The following is a 15597-nucleotide window of genomic DNA, read 5'->3' as shown; positions in this document are numbered from 1 at the left end:
AACAAAACATTAAAAACATCCTTTCCATGATGCTGTCAGATGCTTAGAATATCAATCTGAGAGTGTCAAAGGCACTCAAAGGCAAAAACAAGCAATACTTTGAAGCATTTGCCCCCAAAGATTACATTGCAGCCCATTTTGCGGGTGCCACACTTGACCAATTCCAAAACTTTTTGTACCTATTGGTCATTTAGGCCCTAAAATCTGTAAAAACTGGCCCCGGGTTTAAAAACACCTTTAATTACCCTTTAAGAAACTGAACAAAGATTCTACAATTTTCATAAAAACACGCTTTTCATTGGTTGTTCTCCATTAGCGCAATATTGCAGTACATTTTTAACCCTATTCTTTTTAAGTGTCTCAATGACATTACATATTACTGCCATACATTTCATGGTTCCTACTTTTAAGACAGGATTGTTTATGTTAGCCGACAAAAAGATCACATGTGAATTCATAAATTGGGTGATATTCTCCTGCACAGTGCGGATAATCTTTCTATGGGTTGTTGAGAGCCGCTCACTGGTAGTTAATACACCTAACAGAGGGAACTGAACAGGGCCGCTGTTGTCATTCCTTAGTGCTGAAGCGCTGTGCCATTACATTTATAGATTTTCTCTTTGATGGGATAATTTGGTCTTTTATATCTCTCACAAATGAAGTGATCCTCAGTGCTCCTTGTGCAGCTCAATGTGCAGGTCCCATTTTCAAATACAGTTAATTGCATTCGAAAAGAATCAATGATACTTTCACGGTGACAATATCATTCTTTTAATGTCACTTAATTTCCTCAGTGAAATGATTACATCAATAGCCTGGAACCCATTTCTATCTTTCAGCATGAATTAATCTATTAAGGACAATAATTACACGTTTGTAATGGATAGGTTTTTGTGCTCAGAAGTAAATGCAGTCGAGGGTCTATTGTGCGCTGGATTGTTGGCACTGTCCTGACTGTCATTCATTCAGTTTATGAATCACACTATCACCCTGGGAAAATAAATAAATAAGGGTACCTCTGTTGCAGCTCCTTGGTGGCCTTGTTGTGAGATAGCCCTCCCTCTAGTGGAGATGATAGAGTTGGTTTCTGCTGTCAGCTGGCTTTATGCTCTGGTCCACAGCTGAGGCAGTCAGTCAATGATGGAGACTGTAAAATGTGTGGAGGGAAACATTTCGTGAGACGGGATGAAAGCAGAAAATATAATCTCAGTTCTTTAAATCAAATGTCTTGAACGAGAAAGGCTTCAGAAGTTGTAAGGTTAGCTGCACTGCTGTGGAAGTGTACTTTAAATTTGCTTTTACATGTTGATGTCTGTGGCACATGAAATGTTTTGCCACAGCATTGACAGTGGATCCCAAAATAGGGTCCAGGGTCCTCCAGGGGCCATGCAGAGGGATGCTACAGGGATACAACAAGTTTTAATTTCACTCTTTTAACAATTGCTTTGATCATAGTTTATTTTCATATGGTGGCCTTTGCAGTGTCTAAGTTTCAAAAAACATATACCAAACTCTATAAAAGAATATATATTCATTTAGAAAATTAAATGACATTTGTGAACTCCTGGATTATGTGAAACAGCGACTGCACAGACAACACTGCTATCGTCCTGGTTTTTATTCATCAAACCAAACGACTGCTGTGGTGTTCAGCCTTTTCACGTCTGCTGTCATCTGCCGTTTCTCGGGTGAAAATGTACAGAAGCAAAATGAACTAAATTGGAGCCTCTGACAGACTCCACACACTTCAAACGGCTGTAGAGGTTGTGACGGAGAACACGCAGTCTAAAAGGAGCGTTTCCTTACGGCTGAGGCGCTTATAGACACGCACGGAGCAGTAAAAATTCAACACTCAAAATTCAGCGGTATTCCTACAACATAAGAAAAAGTGAAACTGTCACATTTCCAACTTATTTTCCCCTTTCTGTCACATTTGACCCCGCTCAACCGGGTCCCGCCGCCGGTGGAGGTGTTCGGTTTGGTCACAGGGCGCGCGCCGGAGGCGGAGTTGCTGGTGTGGCTCCGGTGTGTGCCAGTTAAACGGCGCGCTCAGACACGCAGAGCCACACCGCCACCGCCGCTACAACCTGGAGACACCACGTCTACTGTGCGCTGTGCTCAGCCGGGGATGTGACATGACTTGTCCGAGCAAGGTACACTGTGTTCATCAACCTATCCTCCTGTTCCACGCTGCAGACACGTTGTGTAGTTTTTCCCAGTTTTGTGTACTTTTTTGGGGGGATGAATTTTAACCTTTTTATGCGATTTGAAATGTTAGCTTCGACGCACCTGTAGCTACTGTAAATGACATCAGCGTGCACGCGGGTTAGCTCTAATTGAGGCGTGTGCAGTGCACGCGGACCTGCTGCCTCGTCCTCTGGGAATGGTGACTGAATTACCTTATCGATTTGACCATTACTGTATGCATGAAAAGGTTAAATATGGCGACTTATAAGGCCTGCCCGTCAGTTTATTTCCACATATACTCTGAGGGAAAATTGTCTCTTAAAAAAAAAAAATAAAATAAAAAATGTTGATTTATTTGCTAATTCATTGCAAAAATATAGACTGGGGGGTGCTAGGTTGTTTAAGAGCTGTTTTCCCAGGTCAAAATTGTTTACATTACTAGATTACAGAGATGCTTTGCATAAAATTGACAATTAATCAATTGGAAAGTTGATTAAAGAAACATCATGAGGCTTCGCGTTGGTTATGTTTAAGTTCTGCTGTATGAAAAACAAAATTAAGGTATTATTATTATTATTATTTTATACATATAGATGTATTAATATTAGCATTTAATTCACTTTAGGTGGCCAGTCTGCTTTAAGTTTCTTGAGTGTGCTTAAATGACCTCCTGTAACACAGCTCTTTATTTCCTGTAGGATGTTTTTTATTGCAGCACCCATACATACATGCACCACATGTAAACAAACAGCTGCATATGCATGTGGGAGCTGCACAGAGTGAACAGCTGATATGCCTGATGCTTTAGAAAAAAACAGAAAACTCAATCATTTTTTTTAAAAAAAGATAACTTAGATAATCAACACAGTCCCGCCCCGGTCATCATACTCCTCTAACTTTGTCATGTCATCTGTGATCAAGTGTTTGTCTAGAGCACCTCTATTCTTCATTTGTATCAGAGCCCTTCCTGTCAAATCAACTGTCACATGCGGTGACTTTTTTCATAACAGAGCTGATAAGAAGCGACGATAGCAGCGGCAGGACTTTCATAACTCACACTGCGTGACAAAAGTCTGTGTGGTGTCAGTCGGAAATCTCAGGAGGCCGAGGGAAAATATGCAGAAATGTGATTTGTCAAGTGAAGGCAGTTATCAACATGAAAGACAGTACACAGGTTAGATACCAGGATAATGCTGCAGTCTGTCATGAGGAAGTAGCCTGCCTCCTCCTGTGGGTCTCTGTTGAGTAGAATCAAAGTCTCTTGCCTTTAACCATGCTGGATCAGCTCACCCTATGACTAGAATATGTGTTTTGTGCAGTGATTTGACTCATAATGAAGGATTTATTGACAGTTTCTTTAGCTAAGGGATTGTTCTTGAAATATTTAAGACTTTTGCACCCAAATGAGAGAGATTGGAGTGCCACAACTTGAATGAATAGCTGAAAATTTGGAATTAAAATAGAATTATGATCAATAATGATGTAAAATATACAGCACACAGTGTGTCTTGTTTGAGCCTTGTGAGGTGTACAGATATGCTTTATTGTCTTTTTTCTGTCCCGTGTTGTGTTTGGCATCTTATTGAAGTCTGAGAACTGTGTTTGATAGCGAACTCATTCCTCTTTAAGGAATTAAGCTGTCGGTTATTTGATTTGGCATCAATCTTAATTGGATTTCCATTTATTTAGGCATTTGTTTTTGTCACAAAAAGAGAGCAGATGCTGTGTGATCTGTGGCACTGTGCAGGCGCTATTGCTGCACATCAATAGGCCTGTGATGATCAATAGGGATTGCGTGATGTTTTTGCATTGATTATAGAAACGTGAGCTGATGAATGGAACTGGACTCCTCTCCAAGGGTTATACTGCTCCTGTTCGGCAGAGAAAGCTGGAGAGCAGTGGAGCGACCCAACACACCTTTTTTTTTTTTTTTTTTGCTTGAATGTGCTGGTAGATCTGGACTCCTCCTCGCTCATTCCTGTTTTTACTAAAGTGGCTGAAGACCGATGTCAGGCGCCTTGTGAGTTTTAAAGAAGTGGGCAAGCCGCTGTTTCTTTTCTGCTTGACTCAGCCAAGTGTCAGCCATTGTCGGACTGCTCATTTCTCCAATAAGATGCCATGGTAAGCTCTGTCCTTATAATGTGGGGATACAGTAACATGGAGACCCTCACTGACTGTGAAATGGTATCTGCATTCTCGGCATTCTTACTGAGCTTGATCAACAGAGAAACACAGGCGGTTCTAAAGCTGGGGTTAAAGAAGACAGAGCTGGATTTTCCGCCGCTTTAGAAGCTGATGGGCTTCCAGAATATGAGTTATGGCTCGAGATCATCTCTCACAGGTGGTGAAAGGTTTCACAATGGTACCTCACATGTAACACCGGCAAATGGAGCTCGCGACACAGCTCAATAAATACATTTACTGTCCTTAGTGGTTTGAAAGCTATTGCTTTTTGAGAGTGAAGTGCTGCAGATGCACTCGACTGCTTGCTGGAGCTTCTATAGCGTGGCTCAGGCTGCTGTCAGGTCTTACTTTGTGTTATATCACAGCACATTTTGGTGTCTTAAACACAGAAAAAGTTTTTTCTGTTGCCATCGTCAAGTTCTGAACTGCGGGCTGCTCGGTGAAGTTCTCTGTGATTGCTTTGGCTTTGTTTGCAGTGCACGTTGGTGCACGCGTGCAGAGAGAAAATGTGTTTCTTTGTAAATTCATGAAATATAGAAATGTTGCATTTTCTGCACAAAAGAAACAAATCAAGCTTTTCTGAAATATCAGCCACTGGTACAACCTCCTATTATCTTCATTTATGCTTCACTTTGAGCTCTTTTTATTCCCCTCAGGCTGAAACTTTGCGTGTTGGCTCTTCTCCTAGTCGCATCCCTGTTGTTCATGTGATAGGTTGTTTGGTCTATGTGTGTGTGAGCCGTATGAGGCGTGTATATATGTGTGTGTGTGTTGTACTTGTGCACAGTGGAGGTTGCGAGCGAGCGTTTGGATCCCTCCTCCTCGGTGCTCCGTCGGCCCCTCTGTCGCTTTAAGTCCTGCCCCTCAGAGCCAGCCAACAGCAGCTGTTCCATATTCATCAAGCCCTTGAGTCTTAAAGAGCCCTATCCCGACCATGGAAAGAGTCATTCCTCTCGCTCGCGCTCTCATGCTCTCTCCATCTTAGCGCTCATCCCGCTGCTGCCTGCGCTTCTCTCTCTCTCTCTCTCTCTCTCTCTCTCTCACCCCCCTTTACCTCTCTTGTCTATCTGTCCCTCCCCCCTTCACTCTCACCCCTCTCTCTCTCTCTCTCTCTCTCTCTCTTATACACACACATTCACTTACATACACACAGACACTTTCTCTCTCCCACACATATAGACACAAACACACACACATACACAACACACACATGCTCACACACACACGCACCCAATCAGTCCATCAGAGTCCAACATACCTGTGCAGGCTGGGGGGAGCGGTGCTGGAGGGGTTTTTTCGCCAGCGTTGTCTCTGAGGGTGCTGTGCTGTCATTTGGGGAAGAAGCGGGTCTCAATTGTTTTCTCTTTCCTCTTCCTCTCATTCCTGGAATGCTAAAACTGGACTGATGGACATTTCAGAACTTTGTCTTCCAGACCCTCTCAGCTATCATAACCAGTAGGTGCACCTCCTTTCTTTATTTCCTCCTCTCACTTTTTCCTTTTAACCCCTTTGTTGTGATGCACTTTTATTTCTGTGCTGTCTTTTTTATTTTTATCCTTGCTTGCTCTTTTAACAGTGTCTGCTGTAGTCTGCCCTCCTTGTCTAGGAACTGAACTTTTTCTTGTTTTAGCAGTGATGTACTTTCCCCTCTCACATCTGCTCACACTCTTAAACATGCACTTACTCTTGTTCATTGTTTTAAGGGCTTTTAAATCATGTAAGACTTGACAGTGCAGAGCAACAGGGCAGGTGCAACTGCGTACGTGTGTGTAGTTTTATTGTGAGAGCACGTCATGTATGCCTGTCTTTCTAAATTTCATTCAGAGCATGGCTGATTGATTTAGATTAGCCCCCTCTGCAAAGGCTGTATTTTGCTCTTGTGAAGAATTTGGGGTACCTGTCCAGTAGGGTTAGGAGGTTGTTTGCTGATGGCTTTGTTCATACGTCGGGCCGCCCAGGGAGAGCGAGAATAACATTTTAAGGAGATGAGATTAATGTGAATCCGTGGAATTGGAGGGGATAAATTACACGCTGTAATATTTGTAGCTCGGGAAAGACGAATGAAAGGACCCTGTAACCTCGGGGAGCTGGCAGGTCCGTCCCAGCCAGCGGCACACGAGGCAGGCTGCTGTCTCAACAGCTCCTGGCTGCGAGGACAGTCTGAGCTCACAGTCCACAGCTCACCTCAACTCTGTAAATCCATCAGTGACTTACATTTGATGCAGAATAAACTATCTTAAGTTGTGACAAATATTTATTTTTTTAGTGGGAACAGCTTTATGTGCAATATTAATGTGTTTATCTCAACACATCTCTGTTATGTATGAAAAAACAGACTAAAAGATTTGGATTATTTTAAAGATTTGTTCCAATTTATCGATCATTTTTACCACAGGCTTTATTATATTTGTGTACTGTGTGATATTTCATTAGATGTTATTGCTAAAGAAGTATACATGCAAAAGTGTTGATTTGTGGAGGACCAATCAGATGTTTAAAGACAGTTCAAATACTTGTCACAGTGGTCTGATGCCTCCATGCATTTCCACATTTATGCATTTATATGAATTTTTATTTTCTTGAAAAACAGTCCACTTCAGACCGTGCTTTCTTATCATTTGTCCAAACTGCGTTTTCTTGTAACTTAATGTGCTTATTTAATGATAATATTATTCAGGAGTTCATATTTTTTTTATTCATTAGATTTTAAAGCAACACATAAACTAAAAATACTGAACAGAAAATAATTCAGTGTAAAGTTGGACAGCTGAATTCCAGTATTAGTGTTTATTGCTTCACTCAAACTATTTCTGTACACACATTCTTTACTTCTGCTAAGTCTTTCCAGAAAACATAGTAATATCTTAGACACACACGCAGTCGTCTTTGTTTTTCCTCTGAAATGGACTCTAAAATTTCACCCCTCTCTCAGATACACCTCCACACAAAAGGACACAAGCAGCAGTGACAGAGTGTCTTTTTCTGTAACATGTCAGGTATTATACATTCAGGTGTATTTCTGTTTTTCATTGTAGTATTACCTGAAAGCATACTCTAAATTCTAAGGTAAAACTACAATAATTAATATTTAGTTTTTGAGCAGATCTTTACACCACCCAACCGTATACGTCTATTTAAAAATGTGAATATTTGATTATTCCTAAATCATTCATTTTCAAATTTTTTTTCCTGCAAATGCACTTTCCAACACATGTTGAACCTTGTTTGTTATTAAAACATTATTAAACGTGAAAACATTTTCAGTTATTGTTTGAAATCATTTGTTTAAAATGTCTTCAGTCGACTTTATTTGACTTTGTCTCCTCTCAGGTAATCTGACAAAATTCAGAAATGTATTTTTAATTTAGCTTTTACACTCAAATATTGAATCCAGTCCATCAAATGTAAAATAATACGTTCTTAAATGTGTCCCTGCAAAATATGTCTCCCAAATATAATGCAATTAATGTTTACTGTTGTTAATTTGTTATTTTTTCCAAAACATTGCAGCGACATATTGACAATTTGCAATATTTTTCGAGATGTAGTGATGGTGTGCACTGACGGTGGATACAGTAAAAGAAAATACTGATTAATATTTAATGCTCCTCGACACAAGAAAGCAATTGCATTTTTGTGTCCATAATATAATGTCCATAATATTATGCAAACACATTTAAAATAACAGCATTTAGTCTTTCAGAGCTGAGTTGTAAACAGGTGTTTGATGTATTAATAACTTAAGTGACTGTAAATGTGTCAAGAAATTGCTTTTGTGGATGTAATGAGGATGATGATGATGATGGTGTAAAAATCTGTCACAGTGAGATGTAGAAATAATCACGATGGTAAATTAGCCTTTTCCTGATGCCTCGTCCACCAGCAGCAGTGAGTTGTGTGTGGGATCTCTCCAGCGTTGGCCTGAGTGTGCTGTTCTTTTGGTTCAGCAGTGGCTCTCTGCTGCTAATTGTGCAGCGGCATTTGCAGCCCCTCACTGTGGGCTGGATGTGGCCGTGATGCTTGGGTGAGAGGATTAGTGGGACGTATGTGCTCCATGTAATTAGCGCAGCACTGTTGTGGAATCACTGTAGTAATACACTCTATAGATTGACCCGAGGGCATCGCCGCTGCCTGGGAATTAGATGGAAACAGAGTTTTGCCTTCAGAATAGAGAGACACGCTCCTGTTGTCTCTGCACACTGGAGATATATAGAAATGTGTGCTTATGGGAGCTATTATCAAGTGTTCTGATAACACAGCTTTTACTGAAAGTTTTATTATCTAGGATGCGTATTTGCTCAAAATTGGCATTGCCACTGGGCTGCAGTCCAATAAACTCGACCTGTTATTTACTTTTGCTTGACTTGTTTGAGTCTAAGTATCCTTTGGCTCGTGCAGCGAGACGAGCCGTTTGCTGTATGAATCTGACAGGCTTTTTGTTGAGCTTGTGTTGCGGTAACAGTTTGCGCCACTCAGAAGTCAGCCAGTGCTGAGGATTGTCAGTTTGAGTTGCGAGGAAACACACACAGCCTGAGCGGCAGTGAATTGAGATGTGACTTCTCTCTGCTTCTAAATGTTCCTTCAACACCCTCGCTCTCCTTAAGCCCTGGCAGAGCCACTGCTGTAAAGTAACTAGGCTATCCAATTTCCCTTCATGAAATAAGAGCTTTTTAATGTATTTTTTTAGAGAAGCAGAAAGAAGTTAGCACACAATGATGAATTAGATTTCAATTTATTTGACTTCATTCCCAGCTTGCTGCATTAGAGCCTGCAAACACCCATCTCCAGCAGTCCGTCCGCCTCATTCTTATTAGGTTTCAGAAAACAAGGCGAGGGAATTGCATTAGTGTATCTTAAGTTAAAAGCTCTTTGCTCTTTGACCAAGTGTTTCATTGTTATTGGGTTAATCAGATTTTTGCTGTCTTCATGGAGATGCTATCGCAGGCTAGAGGCAGTGGTGGGTAACCAAAGCAGCCGTGCACAGACACTATCCAGATGGGATCAGCTTACGGTAATTTGGTTTCAGAATACATTACCAGAAGAGGCTCCTGGCCGAGAATGGCCACCCCGCTATGAGCCAGGAGCTGGTGGCCTGTGTAGCTGCGGCGTGCATCCCAGCTGACCAGCCGTCCCACCTGTCCCACTCCCACCCTCCTCAGCTCTGAGAGTTTTTAGGAGGTGCTGGGATATGTGTCTTTGAAAGAAAACCTAATGTTTTAAAATTCAGTTTGTCACCCGATTCTAAATACTTCTTCCTTGTACCAACAGGGCTTTGTTGTCCAATTCATTAGAGAGATTCCTGAGTCCACTGGCCACGCTGGAGCCCTCTCATTTCTGGTACCTAGTATCATTACTTTCACTGTAAATATGTCACTCAGCTCAGGCTGAGCGGGGGGAGGGTGGAGCATGTTGTCCCTCTCCAGGCCAAATGGGGATGCAGGTTAAACTGACACTATCTGGATTTTCACTCTTCTGTAGCTTCAGAGGTTTTCGGCTTCATACTTGCTGGGCTTGCTTTTAAGGAGCTGCTAGATTAAACTCACCCATTTATTTGTGGTGGCGCTTTATTTCCCAGGCAATTAATTGCAAAAATAAGAGTAAGAAAAACATGGAATAACCAGACTGAAACCTGACATTCTGTTTGATATTATGCATAAAAATCAGTGTAAAAATGTCAGATTGTAAAGGAAGTTTTTTTCTTTTCACACCAACCAACATGCAAGTGTTTCATTTTATTTTAGATATTATTGGTCAAATTTGGAAATTGTCACCATGCTATTATAACACACTGTCTCTTGAGACCCCAATTGATGTTTGGCCTTTACACCTCTCACTGATTGGCTATCGTGCCTCTTTTGGCTATTTCACAACATCCACCCGCACAGAGACCACCAACCATCACCGCACGCGTCCCTCCTGATTTCTCATCCATTGTAACCTTGGACACCTCCACCGCAGTGTGAGAATCTGTTTAAAAATAACCAGATCCATTAGTCTAGAAGGATAATGCTAGCCTACGTGGGCTCTCATGCCCTTGTGGCAGCAGAGTGCTATCACTGACACAGTGCGTCAGCACTTCTTCCTGTTGCTCCAACATTGAAGGGCTCCTCCTCATTTACACACACATGCGCGCACGCATGTACGTACACACACACACACACACCATCTGGAAAACGGATGCTGAGAAAAATAACTGAGTCACGAAAAGGGCTGTTATTGCAGTAACACACTTGAAAACATACTGAAAACAGTAAAGTGGTAAATTAGTTTCATGAAGTTTTCTGTGTCTGCCAAGTTTGCCATGTTTCATACGCTTCTCTCCATTAGTATTGTGTGACATGCTTCCCTGGTCTGGAGATGAAAATGCTCACTGCGGTGCTGCTGCTTTTCCACCACTCTGTCCTAAATGTAGTGGGGGGAAAATTCTAGGTCCACTAATTCACACTTAGTGAGAAAATGTGATGTAAGGTGGGTAACTATATGGGTGTTTATCAGTGAAGGCTATTGGTATTGAGCGGCCAGTTGTTTGAAGGTTATGTTTCGGAGCAGTAATTGAAATGCAAAATAACATTAGGATCGATGCTTAGCTTTGTTTATTTATGAAATCAATATTGAATCCGTCCGTCACGGTAGCCGCTCTGATTCCCACTGACAGCTTCACCAAGTCTTCTCTCCATGACCGGGGCGAGCCTTGCCCCCATTTCAGCTTTTAGACCAAGCACTTTTTTTTGGAAAGCTGTGATTAAATGTTTGAGGCTCATATGTTTAAACACACGCTCTTTCCCTTCTGTTTGAAAGGGAACGGTGGGGCAAGGCATCACCAACTGCTGAAAACTGTTAAATTACAAAGTTTGATGCAGTTTGCGCGCTTACCAGTAACTATGTCATGGATGTGTCTCCTCCAGAGAGAGAGTACGACTATCACTCATCCCTGATTTGCCCAAGGGAAGCAGATGTGACCAATAACCAGCCATTAACATGGCAGTGAGCAAAAAGGCAGCCAGTATAGGCCTAGTTTCTGTTTGCTGAACAGGAATTTCTATTGATGTATTTGTTTCTATTGAACCATGTCAACTATGCATTGTTCATAACAAAAACCCTTTGCTTGAATTTTGAAAGTTAAATTATGTTAGAAAACATTGCTGTTTCTGGAAATCAGAGCTGGATTCTGTACAAAACTAAATATAATGAATAAATGTGTGACAGTGTGAGGAAATACTTCATCAGTGTTGGAAAAGCCTTTGAATTTCCTTCCCAACTCACACAGAATCAACAATGCTCGTGCAGTATGGAAGTCTTATAACATAACACGAACAAGTTGATGATGCTTTTACCCTAGTTTAAGTCAAAATGACTGTCTTCCTGATGTGTCCTTGTTCCCTGACTCTAAATATTTTCAGTGATTCAAATATGAAAGTGAAAATGAAATGAGGGAAATTCAGTCTCATTATCAGGATAGGTTCTGACTCTCAATTGCACAAAATGTTATCTTGTAATACAATCATTTCATCTGATAACTGACACATTTGTTCTTGTAAAAGTGTGCGTGTGTGCGTGTCTGCTTCTCATCTGCCATCAAATCGCACAACTGTGAGCTCGTGTGTGTATTTGCCTGTTGGTCACAAAGCGTGCTCGCATTAAAACGCCTCCTTACGAGACCACCCCTACAGCGCTAAGTGCAATTGAATGGTCACATTGAGTGGCTGGTTGTTGAACCTGCCACTTGGAGAGTCCCTCCCTCGCAGTACGTCCGGTGACACCAGACGTGGCGAACGCTGAAATGTATGTTTAGATTGCCCCCTGAAGGAGGCGCATTAATTCAGGAAATATCCCCAAAGTTTAATTATTCCTGAATGGTGTGGTGGTGGACACTACCGTATAAATCAGTTAGGCCCACCCGCCTTTTTATTACCGGCACTATTTATGGGGAATGTGTGGCAGCTGGTAGAGATGAGCCTGTAAAAAGCTAGAGGCTATTGCTGTGACTGTGTCTGCTGCTGTGGCAGACAGTCGTAGCAGCGGCGTTTGGAGCAGCATCAGTTAGGTTTGGGGCTGTTTGAATTGTGCGCTACAAACGGCAATTTAAATGAGAAATCAAGTGAAATTACTGATGATCACGTTGTGTTATGCTTATTTAAATTATACCTATGTGCTGTGATTACACACTGACTGTGAACCTGGACAAACATTTACACATCTGATTGTGTTTAAATGATCCCGGATACCTGATAAACCTGCTAATTTTGGCCTCTTCATTCTGCATTGTGCATGTGTGCATGTGTGTATGTGTGTATTTGTATGTTTGTGTTTGGCTCTTCTTTTTATGAAGAGGGAAATTTATGACAGAGGCAGGCTGGGCTCTTTGTTTTAAGCAGGTAGAGTTCCCCCCTAAACAAGGACGGCCTATCAGAAGAAGATTAATGAAGTAATTTCATGCATGGCTCTATGCCTCCGTCCTCCTGTACGCACAGTCACTGTGTCTAAACCTGTGATTTACACTGGACTGTGTTAAATAGCCTTAACCCTTTATAATAATATTTCTTTCTGTTTGTGGTACACACACACACACACACACACACACACACACACACACACACACACACACACACACACACACACACACACACACACACTCACTGTGGAAAACATGCAACACAATCAGAAATGAAGAAGAAAATGAACCAGCCTCTTTAGTATCTTCTCTCTGACAGTTTGTTCCACAAATATTGAGACGGTGAACAGCGATGCATGACTCGCACTCATTTAAATTTTTTTTTTTGTTCAAGTTTCCATCATTCATATTTTATAATCCCCCCTCTTTATTTTACATAAGGAACCCCACTGAGAGTACGTGAGAGGTGTGCTGTGGTTGATATCCGCTGGCTTTCCACATAATTTATGGCAGTTAAACAAAAGCTAGCCTCTTGTAGCATAAAACCGAATTTTTATGACTTATTGCTACAAGATTAGTCTGTGCAGGTCAGTTTGAGATCAAGATTTTTTTTTTTCCTTTTTAAAAACGTATCTTTGAATCTTTTCCTCTGTTTTTTTTTATTCACTTTATTATCATGTTACGCACGTAAATTCAAGGAGAATCACGCCGTTTATGACGAGAATCACAGTGTAACTCACGACAGGCTGTCATGATAGGTTGATGGATTCATGACGCAGGAGAATCTGTGATAAACAATATCTTGCAAAACATTCATTTGCAATACATCACAGTGTCTGTGTAACTGAGGAGGAAACTGTTCCACTAAAATGTCAAGGACTTTTTTTTTTTTACAAAAAGCAGGAATCTAGCATGTAGCATGTTTTAGCTGAAAAAGAGGTGATGTGTAAAAAGTCTGTCTTTTTAGTAACGTGTTCACATGTTGAACAGAGCCGAGCTGTCATAAAGCAGAGCAGGTCAGAGTTCAAACATGTCACCTGTGCCTCAGTGATATTGATATTGGTGCCAGTGTATCAGTAACGTATCACACAGCAGCAGGTTGTGTCTGATGTCGTGAACCACACCAGTCTTCTTGTGGAGACTTCTAACATACAGAACGCTGCCGCTCACACACTGTTTTTAAGGGTGATTTTTTAGTGGACTATAATTACTTTTTCTAGTTATCATGAGCCATTGTAAATTGATGTTGTTAAATTATACCATGGCCATGCCACATAATGGGTGTAATGGAAACTAATCTTTTCTAATGAAAAGGCAGAATTAGAAATTTGATCCCAAATGTACGGCGCGGCAGGCTGGACTTATCACTGAACTTCTTTTTTACATACAGTATGATGAGCTGTTCAATTCTGCAGGGAGCTTCCCCGCTGCGTCCGCACAGGCAGTTGTTAACTCTTTGCTCTCCACAGTGGGAAGTTTAGACGGCCGACGGCTCTCCCACCCCACCCCACCCCACCCCCCCACCCCCTGACAGTAGCTCCATCATTAGCCATTGGCTCTCTCAACATCCTGAACTCAGCCCCTTATAAGAACTAGATCTGCCCAGTGCGGCCCAGACAGTTTACGTCAGACAAACAGCAGCGCCTGTATCACAAGAGGCCCCCTCTTTCCTGCCAGCAGCATCTCTGGAACAGGAAGAGGCACGAGGGGGGGATCAATAGATGTGATCTGCTTCTTGGCCAGCGCTATCTTGTGGTGCCGCTGGAGCATCATGTTGTCGTAGTGGAGTGAGCTCATGGCTTTATAAAGACTACAGTGACATCGCTGTGGAGCAGCTAAATATAATCCTCTGCTGGAGACTGAAAAACTTAATTGCCCAGGCCGCAGAGCAGCACGGTCCCCCCCAGTGGTAACCCTGCACGAGCCCCTAGCCCACTGATTATTGATCCGGGGCCCTCACTCTCCATTGGTACGATAAACACTCTCCGTCTCTTCTCTCCCTTCCCCTCATGTATCGCTTACTTTGTCTGTTCCTGTTTTTTCTGTCTCCTCGACTTCCCTTTTGTTTGCCTCCACAGATCTGTGCATCATAAATCTCTGTCAGCTTCTCCTGAGTGTCTGGCACATCCGTTAATAAAGAGGCCCCTCCCCTGCCTTCAGGTCCACCCCCTCCGCTCTCTCCTCTCGCTGCCAGAGCTGGACTAATGAATGAGAAACTCCAAAATTAGGGGCCTCTCCCTCCTAGATTAGAATGGGTCCCTATGGAGTGCCGGGCTTGCCTCCAACCAAACCACAGCCGTCAACCCCCCCGTCCCCCCACCACCCCGGCATGTTTCTATCTTTCATATTCTGTCTGCAACCCAAACACACACTCAGACCTATGAGCACATAAGACACACACAAACAGACACACACACTCATCGCCCCAAGAGTCTTTTGGCTTCTTATTCCCCTGATGGTCGTTAACCTGGAAGCAGTTAGATGGAAAGGCGTCCTCCATATTTCAACTAAGTGTGTTTTGGAATCTCCCCTCCTTTCTCCCAAGGGCCCCCCCAACCCCTCCCTGAGCCCCAGTCCTTTTTCATTTACATTTTCCCCTGTGAGAACACACACCGAGCACCCTTGGTGGGACACGTGCTACCACTGCATGTATTTCTGTGACTTTAGCTGGGCTGTGCAGCTTTGCAGCGTGGTGTCTGCTCTCCCAAAAATGAATCCCTGGCTGAGTGTTGGAGCGGTAAGAGGTGGCAGTGGCCCCTGGAGGAGAGGTCAGCGTGGCAGCTGCCAGTGGGTTCTGGCTGTGGCGGGGAGGCTGAGCCGGGCTGAGAGGAGGT

The 15597-nt window shown here is 42.5% G+C and overlaps 1 protein-coding gene across 4 annotated transcripts in view; it reads left to right on the top strand.

Annotated features, from left to right (window-relative positions):
- Positions 1-2086: 2086 nt before the first annotated feature.
- Positions 2087-15597, top strand: part of esrrb (estrogen-related receptor beta) — a 45536-nt gene continuing 32025 nt past the window's right edge. For 2 of the 4 annotated variants that reach the window (XM_070978521.1, XM_070978520.1), the window contains exons 1-2: positions 5426-5826; positions 9640-9708. In XM_070978521.1, coding sequence (XP_070834622.1) covers positions 5777-5826; positions 9640-9708 — 119 coding nt within the window. In that variant the 5' untranslated portion in view covers positions 5426-5776. Of the gene's footprint in view, positions 2154-5425; positions 5827-9639; positions 9709-15597 lie in introns of those variants that run through there. The other 2 variants (XM_070978523.1, XM_070978522.1) reach the window with 2 other exon arrangements.

The sequence above is a fragment of the Chaetodon trifascialis genome, chromosome 14 (assembly GCF_039877785.1).
Source record: "Chaetodon trifascialis isolate fChaTrf1 chromosome 14, fChaTrf1.hap1, whole genome shotgun sequence".
Taxonomy (NCBI): domain Eukaryota; kingdom Metazoa; phylum Chordata; class Actinopteri; order Chaetodontiformes; family Chaetodontidae; genus Chaetodon; species Chaetodon trifascialis.
Note: the sequence above shows the minus strand (reverse complement) of the source record. Positions and strands in the feature narration are given on the sequence as shown.